At 34.0% G+C, this 20,225-nt stretch overlaps 1 protein-coding gene across 6 annotated transcripts in view; it reads left to right on the top strand.

Moving 5' to 3' along the window:
• Atrx (ATRX chromatin remodeler) overlaps positions 1-20,225 on the top strand; it is a 217,620-nt gene that overhangs the window by 39,915 nt on the left and 157,480 nt on the right. For all 6 annotated transcript variants that reach the window (XM_026405589.2, XM_026405587.2, XM_077794035.1 and 3 more), the window contains 4 exons: positions 1,750-1,862; positions 15,134-15,189; positions 16,422-16,474; positions 17,381-17,505. In XM_026405589.2, coding sequence (XP_026261374.1) covers positions 1,750-1,862; positions 15,134-15,189; positions 16,422-16,474; positions 17,381-17,505 — 347 coding nt within the window. The remainder of the gene's footprint in view (positions 1-1,749; positions 1,863-15,133; positions 15,190-16,421; positions 16,475-17,380; positions 17,506-20,225) is intronic.

Here is a 20,225-nt window from a genome sequence, read left to right as displayed (position 1 = left end):
GTTCCTAGGTATCAGAACCAAGGGTAAGGTATCAGAACCAAGACTGGCCTCAAACTTGCAATCATCCTGCTTCAGCCTCCCAGTTATGTGGGATTACAGGCTTGTGCCACTTCATCCAGTTTCTCTGCCCATTTTTAATTTGAAATTTTTTAAAAGTTTAATTTTGAGAATTTATTATGTATTCTGGATACTGCACCCTTTTGAGATATATTGTTTAACAATGTTTTTCTCCTATTGTGTGGGTTGTTTTCACTTTTTTTTTAACTTAGAAAGTTGTGAATTTTGATGGAGTCATATTTTTCCTGTTGCTTTAAAGTTTGGATAATCTAATTTTACTAAAAACGGGGTATTTATTTTCTGCATTTAAACTTTAAATTCTCTGTAACCCAGTTGGATTATTATATAATTTAAGTTTATGCTGTAAAATTTGTTTCATAAATATTTCCCTGAAAATCTAAACTCTTCCAAGTCCTAGTCTATGTTTTATTTATCTGTCAGTCAGATATACAATTAAACTGTGCCAAGCAGAAGATAGTATAATTATAACAAATATTTCAGAGACCTCCAAGATAGTAAATGTTCAGTAAATATATTTGCTAAATTACTGATACTTTTTGAAAATTTTAAGAAATTTTTTAGTTGTAGATGGACACAATACCTTTATTTTTTATTTTTATGTGGTGCTGAGGATCCAGTCTAGTGCCTCATATACGTGAGGCAAATGCTTTACCACCCAGCCCTAAATTACTGATATTTACAATGAATAGGAAAAAAAAAAGTTTTACTTCCCTTATTTTGGATGTTGCCAAGTTTAAATCTTTCTTGAAAAGCTGTTTTGGTTCTAAGGCTTTTCCATATATAGCCTGTATACAAGTAAGAGAAAATAATGACTAAAATGTTTAATGATAATATGATAAGATTTGTAGAAGGGCCTGCTATTAATAGTGAAAAAAGGTGGTTACAGTTAAAATTTTAAAAAATTTTCCCCTATTTTTAAAAAATATGTTTTTTATTTAGTTGTAGGTAGGCACAATACCTTTATTTTATTTTTATTTAAAAAAATTTTAGTTGTTGATAGACCTTTATTTTATTTATAAGCTGTGCTGAGAATTGAACCCAGTGCCTCACACATGCCAGGCAAGTATGCTACCTCTGAGCCCCAGCCCTAGCCCCTCCCTCATAAAAAATAAAACAACAAAAAAAAAAAAACTCTTGTCATAGGAAAGTTTATTTTTAAATTAGAATTTTTTTTTTTAGTTGCCAATGGACTTTTTAAAAAAATTTATTGATACATGGTGCTGAGGATCAAACCTGGTGCCTCACACAGGCTAGGCAAGCACTCTGCCACTGAGCCACTACCCCAGCCGGGAAAGTTTATTTTTGTCAAAAATTAGGTTAAGGATAATATTTCATGATCCACTTAAAATTATTTAACAGAAAATAAAGGGTAACTAACTTTGTTTAAAACACATAGAACATTTAAAGTTCTCAATATCTTGGAAGTGTTTAATGAGTAATATGAGCAGTTTCCTTAAATGATATTTAAAGCCTGGGTAAGTGTATGGTTAGGTTGCATTACTTATATTTTTATATCTCCAGGAGATAAAATTCAATTCCTTTAATTTTTACTTTGAATATGCATACTCTCAGAATATTAATAGTGTAGATAGGTTTTTAGTTTGTTAGAGGTTTTTATTTAAATACATGGCAGGCTAATTAAGCAAATTCTTTAAATTTTTGTTTTGGTAGTGAAAGCAAGTTGAATACATTGGTGCAGAAGCTTCATGACTTCCTGGCACACTCATCAGAAGAATCTGAAGAAACAAGTTCTCCTCCACGACTTGTGATGAACCAAAGCATTGGTAAATTGAAATTGAATCTGCTTATCTTATAGTCTTTTAAAAAATTATATTTGGAGGAAACAGCTTTTAAAGAATTTTAATTTATGAGCCAGGTGTGGTGGCACATGCCTGTAATCCCAGTGGCATGGGAGGCTGAGACAGGAAGATTGTGGAATGCAAAGCCGCTTCAGCAATGTAGTGAGGCCTAAGCGACTTGGCAATACTCTGTAAATAAAATATATATATATAGGACTGGGGATGTGGTTTAGGGGTTAAGTGTCCCTGGGTTCAATTCCTGGTACCAAATTTTTTTTTTCAATTTGTGGAAAATGAGATTAGCAAGCTTTATAAGAGCCCCTCTTGTGTATTTTTGCTAGGACCTGACATGAGATTTTAATTTGGGCAAGTAAAAATGTAATTTTGTATTTTATTGTAGTAACTTGGAGAAGGAAGCACTTAATATGGTTTTATGTATAATTAGAAGAAGTGGGAGTAGTATAGAAATATTTATCCTTGTAGTTACTCATGTATTAGGAATTAAAATTTTATGTTGTTTGAGAACATCTCTGATTACATTTCGTGAATATTTTTTTTTATAAAACTACTTAAGACCTCCTCTTTATCTCCCTTTCTCTTTTATAAAAAATCCTGTGTAATGTGATGATTACCAGTTTTAGGTAGTTATACTTGGTGGTTGGAGAAAAGTTATGTAGAAAAAATAAAAATCAGAGTGAAGTTCAGCCATATGTATAATTAAGTGTTCCAGAAGGAGAGAAGAGTGAGAATAGGTCAGAAGACAAATTTTCTAAAGACCATAAAAGACATCAAGGCATAGATTTAAGGAGTACTGTGAGTCCTAACCCTGAATAAATATAAAGAAGACAACGTCTAGTTATATCATATGAAATTCAAAGAGTAAAACCAAGAAAATATAATTAGCTAGAGGAAAATGTCATTAATTTCAAAGGAACAAAAGTAATATTGATGACTTAGCAGAAATGATAGAAAATAAATGACAATGAAATAATTTCTTTAAAGTGCCAAATGAGGGCCTGGGGATGTGGCTCAAGCGGTAGCGCGCTCGCCTGGCATGCGTGCGGCCCGGGTTCGATCCTCAGCACCACATACCAACAAAGATGTTGTGTCCGCCGAGAACTAAAAAATAAATATTAAAAAAAAAATAAAGTGCCAAATGAAAACAATTGTGAAGGTATAATTCTGTATTCAGCAAAAACATCCTTTTAAAATGTTTAAATGAAGGGTGGAATGAAGACATCTCTAGACAAAGTAAGAACTTGATGTCAACAGACCTAAAGTAGAGGAAATATCTTTATACTAGAAGAAATTAAGGGTTTTCTGAAATCAGAAGGGAAATTATTTGAAATAGGAACACCAGAATATAGGATATAATGAATAATAATGGGAAAGGTAAATAGATGGGTAAAACTTTATGTATTATCTAATCTACTGTCCCTATTTTTTTATGTTTTGTCTCAGTGATGTTTGTAGGTAAGGTTTTTTGCCCCTATGTCTAGGATCCAGTTCAAAATTACACATTGCATAAATTGACATGTCTCTGTATTCTTTTTAAATACAAAACAGTTTCTCTGTCTTTCAGGACCAAGAATTTTTCTTTTTGTGGTACTGGGGATTAAACCTGGGGATGCTGTACAACTGAGCCTCATCCCTAGTCCTTGTTTTTTTGTTATTTTGAGACAGGATTTAAGTTGTCAAGGTTGACCTTGAACTTGTGGTCCTCCATCCTTAGCTACCACATTGATGGGGTTGTGGGAGCACACCATTGTGCTCAGTTGCCATGAATTTTTTTTTTTAAAGAGAGAGTGAGAGAGGGGAGAGAGAGAGAGAGAATTTTTAATATTTATTTTATTTAGTACTCGGCGGACACAACATCTTTGTTGGTATGTGGTGCTGAGGATTGAACCCGGGCCGCACGCATGCGAGGCGAGCGCGCTACCGCTTGAGCCACATCCTCAGCCCGCCATGAATTTTTTGACATGTGTAGGTCGATTACTTTGTGAATGGGCCTGTTTAATTATGATTAGATTTAGCATATATTTTTTTTTGCAGGAGTACTATGTAGAGTGGTATTACAGTCTTCTCAGTGAGTGCATCATATTGCAAGGTACTTGGTAGGATTTGTCCTTTTTTGGGTAATATTAATTTAGGTTATTAGTTATAATTGTGCTTGTTAGATTAATCTATAAAGACTAATTTATAAAATTATGATTTATTTTTTTCTTTTTTAGTACCAGAGATTGAACTCAGGGGCACTTAACCAGCTATTATAACTATGCTCAAGTGCAAAAAACAAATATGTGATTGGACAGATAGGAAATTCTACTAAGAAATAAAGCCATAAGAAGAAGAAAACCAATTTGAAATTCACTAACTGAAGAATTTATTTATTTACTTTTTGTGGTACTGGGAATTGATCTCAGAGGTACTCTATGATTGAGCTACATCCCCAGCTCTCTTTATTTTATTTATGTTTGAGGCTAGCCTCGAACTTGGTGATCCTTCTGCTTTAGCCTGCTAAGCACTAAAGAATTAATTTCTGAAAAACAAGTTATTGTATTTAACTAGACACTAGAGATAGCAGAAAGGCCAATGATTTGGTGATAGGCTAATAGAAATTATCCACTCTGATAAAAAGCAAACATTACAAAATGTACAGACCAATTTGCTTGTCAAATCATCTCCCCAAGAAACAACTATAAAACTGGACAGTTATCAACTGAACCTATGTAAAGAATAGGAATGTTACTGTAATTCCAGTGATGTGGGAGGCTCAAACCCAGGAGGATCACAAGTTTGAGGCTAGCCTCAGCAATTTAGTGAGACCTTCTTTCTTGATAACAGAATAGACTGGGGATGTAGCTCAGTGACAGAGAGCCCCTGGATTTGATCTTTAGTACTAAAAAAAAAAAAGTGTTGGTTTGGAGATATAACTCATTCGTGTGCTACCTGGCATGTATGAAGCCCTTAGTTAAAGCCCCACCTAGTACTGAAAGAGGAAGGGAGGAGAGGAGGGAGGAAAAAGAATTTACTTGTACTCACAGAAAATTATGAGTAAAACTTCTTAATCAGTTTTGTTTGTATATTAATCTTGAGTATATTTTGCTAGAGTTTTACCTGTACATTTACATTTTTGCAGGTTTTTTGGAGAAGGATTATGCTATGTTGCCCAAGCTGCCTTCAAACTCCCTAGATTCAAGTGATCATGTTGTCTCTGGAACTATAGGTGCATTCCAGTGCGCCTAGCTTGGTTGCTATTTTAAATTTTATTGTTTTTAAATTTAATAATCCTAGTTGTTCATTGCTAGTATGTAGGAATTCAGTGGACTTTTTAATGTTGACTTTGTATCCTATGAACTTCTTGAACTCAGTTATTTGTTCCAGGATTCTCCCCTGCTTGTAGATTCTTTGGGATTTTCTACTTCGACATTCATGTTGTCTCAGTAGGGACAGTTTTCTTTCTTTCCATCTTTGTGTCTGATTTCCTTTTTTCCTCATTATTCTGGTTAGGACTTCTTGTATTTTACAGTATTACATTTAAGAAGAAGATTAATAGAAGACCATGGTATTCTTAGTCTTCGTGGGAAACCATTCAGTCTTTCACAATTAAGTTTGATGTTTATTGTGTAGATTTCTTGTAGGTGCTCTATATCAAGTATTGGGTATTCCCCTGTACTTCCAGTTTGCTGACTTTTTAAAAACTGAGTTTTAATTGAGATAACTGTAGACTCACATTTGGTAGTACCAACTGATACAGAGAGATCTCTGTTTAGTTTCTCCTAATTGTGACATTCTATAAAATAGTAATGAAATATTACCAGAACACTGGTGTTTGTAGAATCTACCAATCTAAAAATCTGTTTCCTCAGTTTTCCTTGTACTTGTGTGTGCTTACTACAAGACATTACAACTTTTTTAAAATTTATTTTTTAGTTGTAGTTGGGCATAATATCTTCATTCTATTAATCAATTTATTTATTTTATGTGGTGCTGAGGATTGAACCCAGGGCCTTGCACATGCTAGGCGAGTGCTCTACTGCTGAGCCACAACCCCAGCCCCTGTGATATACAATTTTATTACATATTATTGATTCATGTGTGTACTACTGTTGTCAAGATTAGAACAGTTCCATCCTGACAGGCTTCCTACTTTGCCCTCCTCCCATTTTTTTTTTTTTTGGTACTGGGGATTAAACTCGGTGCCTTGCACATGCTGAGTGCTCTGCCACTATACCCTAGTCCTTTTTCTTAAATTTTATTTTGAGATAGGGTCTCACTAAGTTGCCCAGGCTGACCTCAAACTTAGATTCTCTTGCTTCAGCCTCCTAAGTACCTGGAATCACAGGTGGGCACTATTATACTTAGCTCCCATCATACCCTTTTATGATCACAATCACCACCTTCCCCCTGCCTTTCCTGTGTCTAACACCTGGCAATGACTAATCTGTCCTCCATTTAAAATTTTTGTCATTTCAGAAATGTTATATGAATTGCTTTATATAGTTTATCATGTTTTCAGATTTTTTATCATCTAGCATATTTTTTTGTGATTCATCCTAGTTGTCATATTAGCAACAATCCTCTCCTTTTTATTGAACATTAGAATTCATATTAGAAATACCACAGTTTAACTGTTCAGCCTGTGAAGTACCTCTGGGCTGATTCTAGATTTGAGTTGTTACAATTAAAACTGCAAAATAAAGATATTGTGTCCAACCAACTACAACCAAAAAATAAATGTTAAAAAACATAAAACTGCTGTGAATATGTATGTACAGGTTCTTGTATAAACCTAAGTTTTTATTTCTCTGGGATAAATTCCCAGGAGTACAGTTGGTTATATTATGGTTTCATGTTGATTTTTTTTTAAAAAAGAAACTCCTAAGCTGTTTTCCAGAGTGGCTATGCCATTTTATATTTCCATGGCAATTTATGAATGATCCAATTTCTGCATCTTTGCCAACATTTTTTTTTAGTTGTAGAGGCACACAATACCTTTATCTTTTTTTTTTTTTTACATTTTACTTCTTTGTTTTCTTTAATTGTCGATGAACCTTTATTTTTTTATTGGATTTATTTATATGTGGTGCTGAGAATCAAACCCAGTGCCTCACACATGTTAGGCAGGTGCTCTACCACTGAGCCACAATCCCAGCCCCTATCTTATTTAATTATTTTTCTTAATGTGGTGCTGAGGATCGAACCCAGTGCTTCAAACATGCTAGGCAAGCACTCCACTACTGAGCTACAACCTCAGCCCCTCTTTGCCAATATTTGATGTTGACATTATTTTTTTTTTTAAAGAGAGAGTGAGAGAGGAGAGAGAGAGAGAGAGAGAGAGAGAGAGAGAGAGAGAGAGAGAGAGAGAATTTTATTTATTTTTTTTTTAGTTCTCGGCGGACACAACATCTTTGTTGGTATGTGGTGCTGAGGATCGAACCCGGGTCGCACGCATGCCAGACGAGCGCGCTACCGCTTGAGCCACATCCCCAGCCCCTTGACATTATTTTTAAAATTTTAGATATTCTAATATTTAACAATACCTCATTGTGGCTTGTGTGGGGGAGGGGTCATGAGAAATTGAACCTAGGGGGACTCTACACCTGAGCTATATCCCCAGACCTTTTTATTTTTTATTGTGAGATAGGTTCTCCTAACGTTACCTGGGCTGGCCTTGAACTTGCAAAGCTCCTGCCTTAGCCTCCCAAATAAATGAAATTACAGATACGTACTGGACTCATTGTGGTTTTAATTTACAATTTCCTTAATGGGGGTTTAATATAAATTTTTAACTTAAGAGGAGATAAAATTTACTTACTGTACCCCTGACCCATTTAAAACATAACAATTCCATGGTTTATAGTATATTCATAGATGAAACAATTACCACGGTTAATTTTAGAACATTTTTATATCAAAAGGTCATCCCTAAACCCTTTAACTCTAAGTAATCAGTAATGTACTTTCATATCTTTATAGATTTCCCTATAATAAACTTCCATATGAATGACATGATAAATATTTGGTCTTTTGTGACTGATTTTTTTTTTTAACTTAGCAAAATATCTTCAAGATTCTTCCATGTTGCATTATATATTAGTACTTTGCTTTGGGTGGGATGTAGCTTAGTGGTAGAACACTGGCCTAGTGTGCATGGAACTCTGAGTTCCATCCCTTGTCCCTCCCTCCAAGAAGGTACCTTGTTCCATTTTTATGGCCAAATATCTATTATATGTATGTGTTCACATGTGTGCGCACACAAACACACTCACACACTGCATTTATTTATCCTTTGATCCATTTATGGGCATTTGGCTTATTCCCACCTTTTGATTATTATGAACAATGTTATCATAAACATTTGTGTAAAATTTTGTATGTGGCCATATATTTTCATGTTCCCGAATATAGGGTTGGGTTATATGGCGACTTTTTAAATGGTTGAGGAAGCATCAAACTGTTTTCTAAAGTGTCTATACTATTTTATAATCCCACCAGTAGTACATGATGATTCTGATATTTTCTGCACCCATTTTGAATGTTATTATTTGACTTTTTGATTCTAGCCATTCAAGTGAATGTCAAATAGCATCTCATTGTGGTTATGGTTTTCAGTTGCCTGATGGCTAAAGATATGGAGCATTGTTTTGAGTATGTATTGTATGTACTCTTTGGAGACATGTTTGTTCAGATTCTTTGCTCACTTTTAAAATATGCATTTATCTTTCCATTTGTCAATGGAAAGATAAATACATATTTATGAGCCTTCTTTATATATTTTATGTTTTTATTGTAGTAAAGTAAGTAACAGAGAATGTATTATTTGAACTGACTTTAAGTGTACAGTTCTGTAGTATTAATTACAGTTAGTGTGTAACTCTTGCCACTATCCATCTCTAAAATGTTTTCATGATCCCCAATTAAAGCTCTGTACTTATAAAGCAACAGCTTCCCAGTCTTCTCTCTCAGCCCTGGCAATTATCATTCAATATTGTCTCTATGAATTCAATTACAGGAATCCCATTTTATATTAAGGGATTCCTAGAATATTATGAACCTTGTATTTACTTTTTTCCCCTTATACAGTCATATCTGTGATAAACTCACCTTTTTTTTTTAAAGAGAGAGGAGAGGGGGAGAGAGAGAGAGAGAGAGAGAGAGAGAGAGAGAGAGAGAATTTATTTATTTATTTATTTTAGTTCTCGGCGGACACAACATCTTTGTTGGTATGTGGTGCTGAGGATCGAACCCGGGCCGCACGCATGCCAGGCGAGCGCGCTACCGGTTGAGCCACATCCCCAGCCCATAAACTCACCTTTTTATTTAATAGGAACACTTTGTAGGTTTTCTTTTGACTGTTCAAATTGCTCACATCAGGCCATTGTTACATAAAGTAAGGGTAACTTAAACACAAATGCTTATGACCAAGTTGACTACTAAGTGACTAATAATATGGGAACTGTATACAGTGTGAATACATTGGACAAAAGGATGATTCATGTCTCTGGTGGGAAGGAGTAGGATCATTCAAGATTTAATCATACTATTCAGAATGGTACATAACTTAATTCTTATGAATTGTGCCCAGGTGTGAAAATGAATCCCTGTAATCCTAGCTATGTGGGAGGTTGAGACACAAGGATCCCTTGTTTGAGGTGAGCCTACAGAAACTTGGGAGACCCTGTCTCAAAATAAATTTAGAAAAGGGTTAGGGATGTAGCTCAATGGTAGAGCATCTGCCTGGGAGGTATAAGTCCTTGGGTTTGTTTAATCCCTAGTACTATGAGAGTGGGGGGACTTATAAATAGTTCTTGAAGTTTTTATTTATTAAATATTGGACCACAGTTATCATGGCTAACTTAAACTGCAAAAAGTGAAACTTTGGATAAGGGTAGACTATTGTATGCTAGGAACCTCAGGTAAGTGGAGTCATAGTCTTTGCCCTTTTGTGTCTAACTACTGTTATTTAGCATAATATCTTGAAGGTTTATCCAGATTGTAGTATGTATCACAATTTCCTTTTTAAAGCTTAATAGTATACCACATTTTATTTATTCATCTTTCTTTGGACACTTCGTTTACATATGTGGTTTGAAAATATTTTGCCCCATTCTATGATTTATCCTTAATTGAAGTACAAAATGTTTTTTAAAAAATATATATTTTAGATGTTGATGGACCTTTATTTATTTATATTTAGTGCTGAGAATAGAACCCAGTGCCTCACACATTCTAGGCAAGCACTCTTAACACTGAGCCACAACCCCAGCCCCCTATACCTTTATTTTTATGTGGTACTGAGGATTGAACCTAGTGCCTTACATGTGAGAGGCAAGCGCTCCACCTGAGCTACAACCCCAACCCCTAATCTTTTCTTTTTCTTTTTTTTTATAGCTCTCTTTTTTTCTTTTTTTTTTTAAAGATAGAGTGAGAGAGAAGGGGGGAGAGAGAGAGAGAATTTTAATATTTATTTTTTTAGTTTTTGGCTGACACAACATCTTTGTTTGTATGTGGTGCTGAGGATCGAACCCGGGCCGCACGCATGCCAGGCGAGCGTGCTACCACTTGAGCCACATCCCCAGCCCCCCCTAATCTTTTCTTGTGATGAAGTCTAAATTTACCTATTTTTAAATTTTGATGCTCATGCTTTTGTTGTCATATATAAGAATCCATTACCAAATCCAAGGTCATAAAGGACTCCCTACCCCCTAATTTCTTCTAAGAGCTTTTTTTTTCAGTACTTGGATTGAACCCAGGAGTGCTTAACCACTAAGCCACATCCCCAGCCTTTTAAAAAATATTTTATTTAGATTCATGCTCTCACTGAGTTGTTTAGGGTCTTATCCTCCCCAGCCACTGTGATTACAAGTGTGCACCATTGTGCCTGGCTATTCTAAGAGTTTTATTCATTTAATTCTTATATTTATGTCCTTTATATATCCTGAGTTAATTGTTTTATATATAGTGTGAAGTGGGAAGTCAACTTTATTATTTCATAGAGGCTTTCTAGTTGTCCTAGCACATTTTCTTGAGAACTGGTCTTTCTCTATTGAATGATGGCACCCTTACAAAAATCAGTTGGCTGATAGGAGATTATTTCTGGACTCTCAGTATTGTTCCATTGATCTGAATGAGTATGAGTCTTCCTTTTTAAAATTTATTTAGTTTTTGAGATTATTTGCTCAAGTTCCTTTCAATTTTATATGAAGACTGTGTGTGTGTGTGTGTGTGTGTGTGTGTGTGTGTGTAGGTATTGAACCCAAGGCCTAGCACATGGTAATCATGCATTCTACCACTGAGGTATACCCCCGTCCACCATATGAATTTTAAGAATAAGCCTGTCAGGTTTTACAAAGAATTCTCTCTGGATTCTGGTAGGGATAGCATTTTTTAAAAATTTATGATGTAGATGGATACGAAATATTTATTTTTATTTATTTATTTTTTTATGTGGTGCTGAGGATCGAACCCAGGGTCTCACATGTGTGGGGCAAGCGCTCTACCACCGAGCCACAACCCCAGCCCAGGGATAGCATTTTTTTTTCTACAGATTAGTGTGAGGAGTGTTGCTGTCATAGTAAGTGTAAGGTGTTTTTCCTTTAACTTGGATCTTCTTTAGTTCCTTTCAACTATGTCTTATAGTTTTCAAAGAATAAGCTTTATAGACTTTTTTGATGTATGGAGGATCTTTGTTCTTTAGCCTGGCTCTAAACTCCTGGACTTTAGGAATTCTCCTCCTTCAGCCTCCCTATTACCTGGGATTAAAGGCATGCACCACTTTACCAGGCAGGTTTTTGCTTCCTTTTGTTAAATTTATTTCCAAGTATTTTATTTCTTTTGATTCTGTTGTAAGTGAAATTATTTCCTTACTTTCGTTTTCAGATCACTCATCACAAATATGAAGACATACAATTGCTTTTTGTATATTGTATCCTTCAACCTTTCCAAACTTATTTATTGATTCTAATAGTATTTTTAGTGGATTGTTTTGAGTCTTCTGTACATACAAGATAATGTCATCTGCATAGGGATTGTTTTATATCTTCCATTTCAATGTTGATGCCTTTTATTTATTTTTTTCTTGCCTACTTGTTCTGGCTAGAAACTATTGTGCAAAGTTGAGTAGAATTGGCAAGAACAGATTTTCTTGTCTTATTCTTGATCTTAAGAGGAAATCATTCAGTTTTTCACAATTAATTATGAAGTTACCTGTGGGGGTTTTATAGATTTTTGGTAATGTATCTTTTTTTTAAATTAAAAAGCAGACATTTTGTGGAGCTGCTTTGTTATTTTTGAGCTGTTTTAGATTAACAGCAAATTTGAGTGAAAACACAGTGAGTTTCAATATGTTCCTGTCCTCCCACATCTTCCCTTACTGTCAACAGGTTGTTTTTTTGGATACCAAGGATTGTTCCCAGACGAATTCTTCCACTGAACAACATCCCTATCTATCTATCTATCTATCTATCTATCTATCTATCTATCTATTAATCTTGAGACAGGGTCTCCCTAAGCAAGTTGCTGAAGCTAGCCTCAAACTTTGCCTTTTTCAGAATGTCATATAGTTAGAATCATACATATGCATCCTTTCTAGATTGGCTTCTGTAACTTAGTAATATGCTTTTAGGTTTACTCTAGGTCTTTTTGAGGCTTGAATAGTTCATTTCTTTTTAGCTCTGAAATATTCCAATGTCTGGATGTGCCACAGTTTAGTTTTCCATTCACCTTCCAAAGGACATCTTGACTGCTTCCAAGTTTGACAATTATGAATAAACCTTCTTATAAAGAGTTTTACATAATAAAAATTTATATAAAATGCTTATAAATCTATGTGCAGATTTTTGTGTATTTTTGTTTTCAATTCCTTTGTGTAAATTAACATGTAGCTAGATCATAGTAAGAGTGTGTTTAGTTTTTTAAAAAGCTAAATTTACCCTGTTGTAAATTACTTGTCTGTATTCCCCAGTATTGCCAGAACCAAAGTAAACAAAAAACTGCCAAGCTATCTTCCAAAGAATTTGTACCATTTTACATTTTCACTAGCAGTAAATGAGAGTTCCTGATGCTTTACATCCTTACCAGCCTTTGGTGTTCTCAGTATTTTGGATTTTGACCATTATAATAGGAGTGTACAGGTTTTTCATTGCTCTTATTTTATTTACTTTTTTTTTTTTTTTGTGTGTGGTCTGGAGATTTAGCTCAGGGGTGCTTTACCACTGAGCTACACCCCTATCACTTTTTATTTATTTATTATTTTTTAGACAGGGTCTCTCAGAATTACTTACAGAACTTTTCTATCCTCTTACCTCAGCCTTCTGAGTCCCTGTGATTACAGGCATGCTCCACCATACCTGACAAAATATAGGTAGCTAGAATGGTTCTCCCCATTCTACACTGGAGTTTGAACCTAGAGCCTCAATCATGCTAGGCAAGTGCTGTAACACTTAGCCACATTCCCAGCCCTCATTGTTCTTTTAATTTGTAATTCTTCAGTGACATATTATTGAGCATGTTTTCATGTGATCATTTCACCATTTGTGTATCTTCTTTCATGAAGTGTCCAGATACTTTTTTGCCCATTTTAAAATCAGGTTGTTTTATCATTTTTGATTTTTAAGTGTTCTTTGTACAGTTTGGAAAAGTATCCTTTATCAGAGATATGATTAGTAAAGATTTTTTGTAAGTCAGGGCTTGGGTTGTCAATTGAAGTTTTCTAATATTTTGTTGAGGACTTCTGTGTTATTTCTGAATGGTATTGGTTTGTAGTTTTTTTTCTTTTTGTATTTTCTCTGGTTTTGTTATCAGGGTAATACTGGTCTAATAAAATGAATTGAGGGGTTGGGGTGTAGCTCAGTGGCAGAGCGCTTGTCTTGAACATGTGAGATATTGGGTTTGATCGTGAGCACCACATAAAAATAAATAAGCAAAGATATTGTGTCCATGTATAACTAAAAAAAATAAAATGAGTTGGGAGGCAACCCCCCTGTTTTCTGTTTTTTGGAAGAGTTCATGAAGAACTTCTGTTAATTCTCTTTTAAATATTTGGTACAATAGAGTGGTTAAAACATCTGAGCCTTTGCTTTTTTCCTGGTGTTTTTTATTACTAATTTAATCTCTTCAGTTGTTACATCTGTTTATGTTGTCTATTTTTTCTTGAGTCAGCACCAGTGGTTTGTTTAGAAGTTTGTCATTTCATATAAGTTATTTAATTATTCTTGTATAGTTTTCTTAGTATTTCTTTTATTTTGGTGAGGTTGCTAGTAATGTCCCTCTTTTATTTCTGATTCTAGTAACTTAAGTCTTGTCTCTCTGTTTTTAAAAAAAATTTTTGGTAGTTGCAGATGGACAGAATGCATTTATTTTATTTGTTTATTTTTATGTGGTGCTGAGGATCGAACCCAGTGCATCATGCATGCTAGGCATGTGCTCTACCACTGAGCCCCAGCCCCAGCCCTAAGTCTTGTTTCTTTTGAACCTGATCAGTCTAGCCTAAGGTTTTTCCCATATTTTCAATGAATTAGCTTTTGGTTTCATGGACTTTTCTATTGCTTTTGTATTTCGTATTTCATTAGTTTTAGTAATTTAATTCCATTTTATTTTTTTCTCTTTGCTTTAGGTTTAGTTTGCTCTTATTTTTCCAGTTTTTATGATGAGATGAAATATATTTTAGTATTTTAAATTTTTTATATGAGGTGGAGGTTTTCTTTTTATTATTTATTTTTTTAGTGGTAGATGGGACACAGTGTCTTTATTTTTATTTATTTTTATGTGGTGCTGAGGATCGAACCCAGAGTAAAACACATGTAAGGCAAGTGCTCTACCATTCAGCTACAACCCCAGCCCGAGTTTTTCTTTCTTTCTTTTTTAAGATGTTGATGAATCTTCATTTTGTTCAATTATTTATATATGGTGTTGATAATTGAACCCAGTGCCTTATACATGCCAGGCAAGCACTTTACCACTGAGCCACAACCCCAGCCCTGAGGTTTTCTTTTCATGGGAAATATCTTAGAAAATTATGGCAGGAAATGTTTTGAAACCAGTGTACTCTTTTTAGAAATCTCATGCTTTATAAGAAGCAATGTGTCAAATGAGAGTGATTCTAGTCAGAATACTCTTTTTGGAATATTTTAGTATGAGCATTACCAGTATTGTAGTACTTTGTAGCTAGAAAATGGATTCATGGTGTCATAGGTGTTGGTGTTCTAATTGATAATGTATCAAAATGATAATGTTTTTTATTTCTTGTCTTTTAGATAAAACCAGTGGTTCTGCAAATAATTCTGATATGATGGAAAATAACAAGGAAGAGGTAAGAATAATTTGAAGCATTTACTAATTACCAATTACCAAGATTTACTAATTACCAATAATGAACTGTCATATTTGTCATAATATTGTTTATAGTCAATACCTCACTGTGTGTAAGGCTTTTGTTCTTCAGCTTGGTCGTTTTCCAGTTTGAGGTTTTCATTGTTTTTGATATTGTAGTGCTTCACTTGAGCAGTTTACCTAAAGTCAGAAGACTGAAGGATTACTAATAAATAGGTATTTAACAAAAACCATCTAAAATGAATATTTTAGCAATGGTGTTTGGTAGATGGTGCATGGCTCCATACTTCTTAGATTTCTTTAAACTTGGTATTCAGAACCTCCTACGCATTATTATAGCAACCCAATACTGAGTTCCTTTACCTGATACGCAGGTCAACACTATGTTTTTGAGGTTCTTTCCACATAGTGGCAAAAGAGGGTAAATTTAGTATCTCAACACATTATAGAAGTGACTTCATGGAATATGTTAGCATAGAGAAGAATGAAACATCCAAAGTTTTATTTAAGATCTAAAACTTTAGACCTAAAAACTTCCTTCTTGTTTTGGCATCTGATTACCTCTGTACCTTTGTTCTATCTGTTGAAGAGGACAAGGATCATCATATATCAGTGTATCACATTCAATCCCCTAGTATGCAACAGTGATGTTTAAAAAAAAACATATGTGGGCTGAGGATATAGCTGAGTTGGTAGAGTGCTTGTCTCGTATGCACAAGCCCTGGGTTCAATCCCCAGCACCACCAAAAAAGAAAAAAAAGACATATATGAGGATTTAACTCAGTTGTATAGCACTTGTCTGGCATGTGTGAAGCAAATGGTTCATTTTGTAGCATCAGAGAAAGAAAACAAATAACATAAATTTGAGGCTGGAGATGTAGCTTAGTGGTAGAGGGCCTGCTACAGGATTTATTCACCAGCACCAAAAAGAAAAAGAATAAGTCAGGAATTTTATCTTTGGTTAAGGAAACCTGAGTAAAAATGAGAATTAGTTTATTTGGAGGTTTCAGGGGTTGAATCCAGGGCTTTTGTTTATGCTTAAGCATGTATTTTCTCACTGAGCCCCTGAGAATTAGTTTTTGAAGTTCCCTTTTTTAGGGAATTATTTTAGCCATTAAAGTATCTCTTTACATCACTATATCGAAGTCTTGTTATTTAGCAAAATGGATGTTGCTTTGAGAATTTCACTTTCTATTTTTTTCTCATGTTTAGGGAACCATCTCTTCAGAAAAATCCAAACCTTCAGGATCATCACGATCAAAGAGGTTGGTTGATAGTGAAGAATTTTCTCTTTCTTGGCTATTTTATTTTCTGTTTCTAAAAATACAATTCATTTTCTGAATTTACCTCAAGCACTGTTGTTCTGAAGCTTTTATGAAAAACATGCCTATTTAAAAATGAGCAGTATGAAAAAAATGAGCAATTTGGTATAATAAATTTCCTTGTATCACCTAGTTTCAACAATGATTCATTCTAACTGAATTTTAAAGACATTTCTAGAGAAGGATTTATCTTATGTGGCAGTGGTCCTTGCAATATGCAGTTCATTTCTTTTAATAATTTATGTGCTTAAAAAAGGGAGAGGAGAAGTTCAATGTGTTAAATGTTAAATGTGTCAGATAACATGTCACATTTTTAGGGTTATGTGAAATTATCTAGGATGTAGAGTGGTCTTTACAGTTGTAAGTTATAAGGAGATCAAAAAGTGCTAATTTTTTTTGTTGTAAATTCTCAAATTATACTATAAGGACAAACTATTTCCAAGTATACTTTATATTCAATATACTGTAGGGTATAGTTGTTACTAGAAGTTTGCAGTTTAGTCTGTTGTTTGGACTTTTGTTGTTTTTGAGCATTGGAAATATTTCTTCATAGCTATAGCTTGCATGTGTTATTAATTTATTCTCTAAAGTAGTGATTCTTAAAGATAGCCAAAAATCCCCTTTGTAGATTTTTCAGGAAGCACATGCCCTGGTCCTACCTCAGGCCTACTGAAGCATAATCTTCTGTGGCAAGTAAGGTATAGAAATGTATGTTTCCCTAAGTGATTTTGATATACATACATATCTGCTGAGAGCCACTGCTATATCCAAACATGCTGTTTATGTTCTTGGGGTGTTGTTCCAGTTGTCAGACATTTCCCTAATTCTATGGACTTAATTGTTCCATAGGAAACCTTCAGTTGTAACAAAGTATGTAGAATCTGATGATGAAAAACCTTTGGATGAAACTGTGAATGAAGATGTTTCTAATGAAAATTCAGAAAATGATATTACTATGCAAAGTTTGCCAAAAGGTAATGTGTATTAATTTTTCGTATGAAATTAAAATTGAAATTATCTTAAAATGTCATTGTTATAAAATTGGAACTTGATTACTGCTAGCTGTATATAAAGGACAAAGATTGGCATTTTACCGATAGTGGTCTGGAAATGTATTTACATGCTAATAACAACGTTGTTGAGGTTAAAATTTGGGACATTCAATTATTTTTGAAAAAGAACAAAATTAAATATTTTTTTCTTTCTGTTGCGTTTTTTTTTTTAACTAGGGGATGTCTTTTAGTTTCCAAATTATATTGTAGAAGTAGCTTTAAAAGTTCCATATGTGGTTTTGATTCAGTAAATGTTAATGTACTTTCTTTATATAAAAAATATATTAAATATTCCTAAAAACTTAAAAAAAAGCATTTACAGTCTAATTTAATCCTATTGCATTTTCATTTTTTTTGTGGTGCTAAGGATCAAACCCAGGGCCTCACATATACCAGGCAACTGCTGTATTGCTGAGCTATTTCCCTACCCCTATGTTACTAGATTTAGATTCTTAAATTCCTCAACGCTAAAAGCCAAAATTAACTATTAAAGGTAGATAAAGCTGTATGTTTGAAGTCATATTTTTAAAAAACCTTGTCACCCATCTCTTAACTCTTACAGTTCTAATTGTAAAAGAAAAATGATTAGGAGCTGGGGTTGTGGCTCAGCGATAGAGCACTCGCCTCGCACATGTGAGACCCTGGGTTCGAGCCTCAGCACCACATACAAAAAATAAATAAGTGAAATAAAGGTGTTGTATCCAACTACAAATAAAAAATAAATATCTAAAAAAAAGAGAACAATGATTAGATTGAGAAAAAGTTCCAAATGAAAATCTTGGACTCTTATAGCTCAATTTTGAGAGCATCATTATTGCATGATGAGAGAATTGACAATACACTTGGTAATTTTATGGTGTTTTAAAGAGTCAAAAATTTAGTTTTTCCCCCCATTATTAACTATGTTCCAGTCTCTTAGTGGATTTTTAAAAATTATTCTTATAGTCAGATCTCTTTTTAAAAAATCCTTGTTTATTTCTTTATGTGGTGCTGAGGATTGAACCTAGTACCTCATATGTACGAGGCAAGCATTCTGCCACTGAGCCACACCCCCAGCCCATAGTCAGATCTCTTATAGCAGTGTTTACTAAACCTTGTTCCCTGTTTATATTTATGTTTTTGATCCATTTCTTTAATTATGGAAGTTGAAGGAATATGGTGGATATTGTGCTTTGCTTATTAATAGGATAAATTTGGAGTTATAAAGTGAAAAGTTAAATGAGGAAAGGGAATGATAGATAGAAGAAAGGTTGAAGGAGAATTGATGAGCCTACCATTTACTTGGCTTTGCAAATCATGTCTGACAATTTTATGTAATGTTTTTTTTATGGCCAAGGACAGGAACAACTAACATGGGAGACTGAATACTAAAGGCAGTGACTCTTTGGATTTTTACATTCTTGGTGGATGTCACTGGCAGTGCTTATTGATGTAAGAGCTTGGAATTCAAACTTTTAATGGTACTATGGAAGATTTGTCAGTATAGGATGTTCCTAATTAATTAAGCTAAGCTTAGTTCTCTCATACTAAAAAACCCATTTTATAAGCTTAAATCTGGTTGGTTATTTTTACTGTTATAGTACTGTCATGAGTATGCTTGGATACCAGACTCTGAAAGAATTACCTCCTTTAATCCTTAAAACAATGCAGTAAAGTTTCTGTTGTTAAAGATGAAGGAATAAATTCAGAGGTCAAAGAATTACTTTTTTCAGTTTGAAATGAAGAAGCTAACATTTGAACCCTATTCTATCTTAATCTAGTGCTAGTGGGTGTTCTTTACAATTTGGGCTTTAATTCCAATTAGAAAAGAATCTTCAGGAAGGAAGGGCTCAATTACTTTATGATTAATTTAAAATCTTTACCTCTTTTTAAATGTTGGGGCTTCTCTGAGAGTAAATAACATAAAGTAATTGTTTTAAATAACATTTTTGGGAGGATAAGGATTATTTAAATATACCACAGTCTGTAAAATCTTAATCCTGTATGTTCCCCTCTTCTTTAGATATTCAGAAATTCACTTAACAACTAGATGGTATAAGTTGCCAAAATCTGCTTGTTGATCACAATGGATCCATATTTCAAGGAATACTGGCAACTACCTGCAATCACTTTCTTAATTGTTGTCAGTAATAGTCGAATTACTAATTTGAGCAATGTATCTAAAAGTTGAAACCTGGATGGACCCTTTTTACTGTGCTTGTTTAATTCGCTCTTTAGAAAATGTCGTGATAACTTAAAATGATAACCTTTTCCCTCAATTTACATATTTCATAGCTAAGAAACAGCATTCTAAAATATTTTGATAGTCACCAACAAATGATCTCATTCTATAATTTTATTGTTAGAGCACTTCAGCTTAAGTATCTTAAAGTAATACTACTCAAGAAATTTGCAGGGCAGGGAATTTTGACATACTATTTAGAAAATGTTATAGAATAGGCATGGAAGTAATAGAGTGAACTTTATTATCCCCCTCCACACATCCGCACAAAGTAAAAATAAAACAACACTTAAAAATCTTTTTCTGATATTCTGATTTGGATTATGAGATGAGTAGGATGCCTTTTCATCCTCTAGACTACTCATTTTATAAATTCTTCATGGAATTTAGTCCAAATGTTCATATTCATAACAGCTTTGTG

Source organism: Urocitellus parryii, chromosome X (genome assembly GCF_045843805.1).
Source record: "Urocitellus parryii isolate mUroPar1 chromosome X, mUroPar1.hap1, whole genome shotgun sequence".
NCBI lineage: Eukaryota > Metazoa > Chordata > Mammalia > Rodentia > Sciuridae > Urocitellus > Urocitellus parryii.
This window is presented reverse-complemented; position numbering and strand designations above follow the sequence as displayed.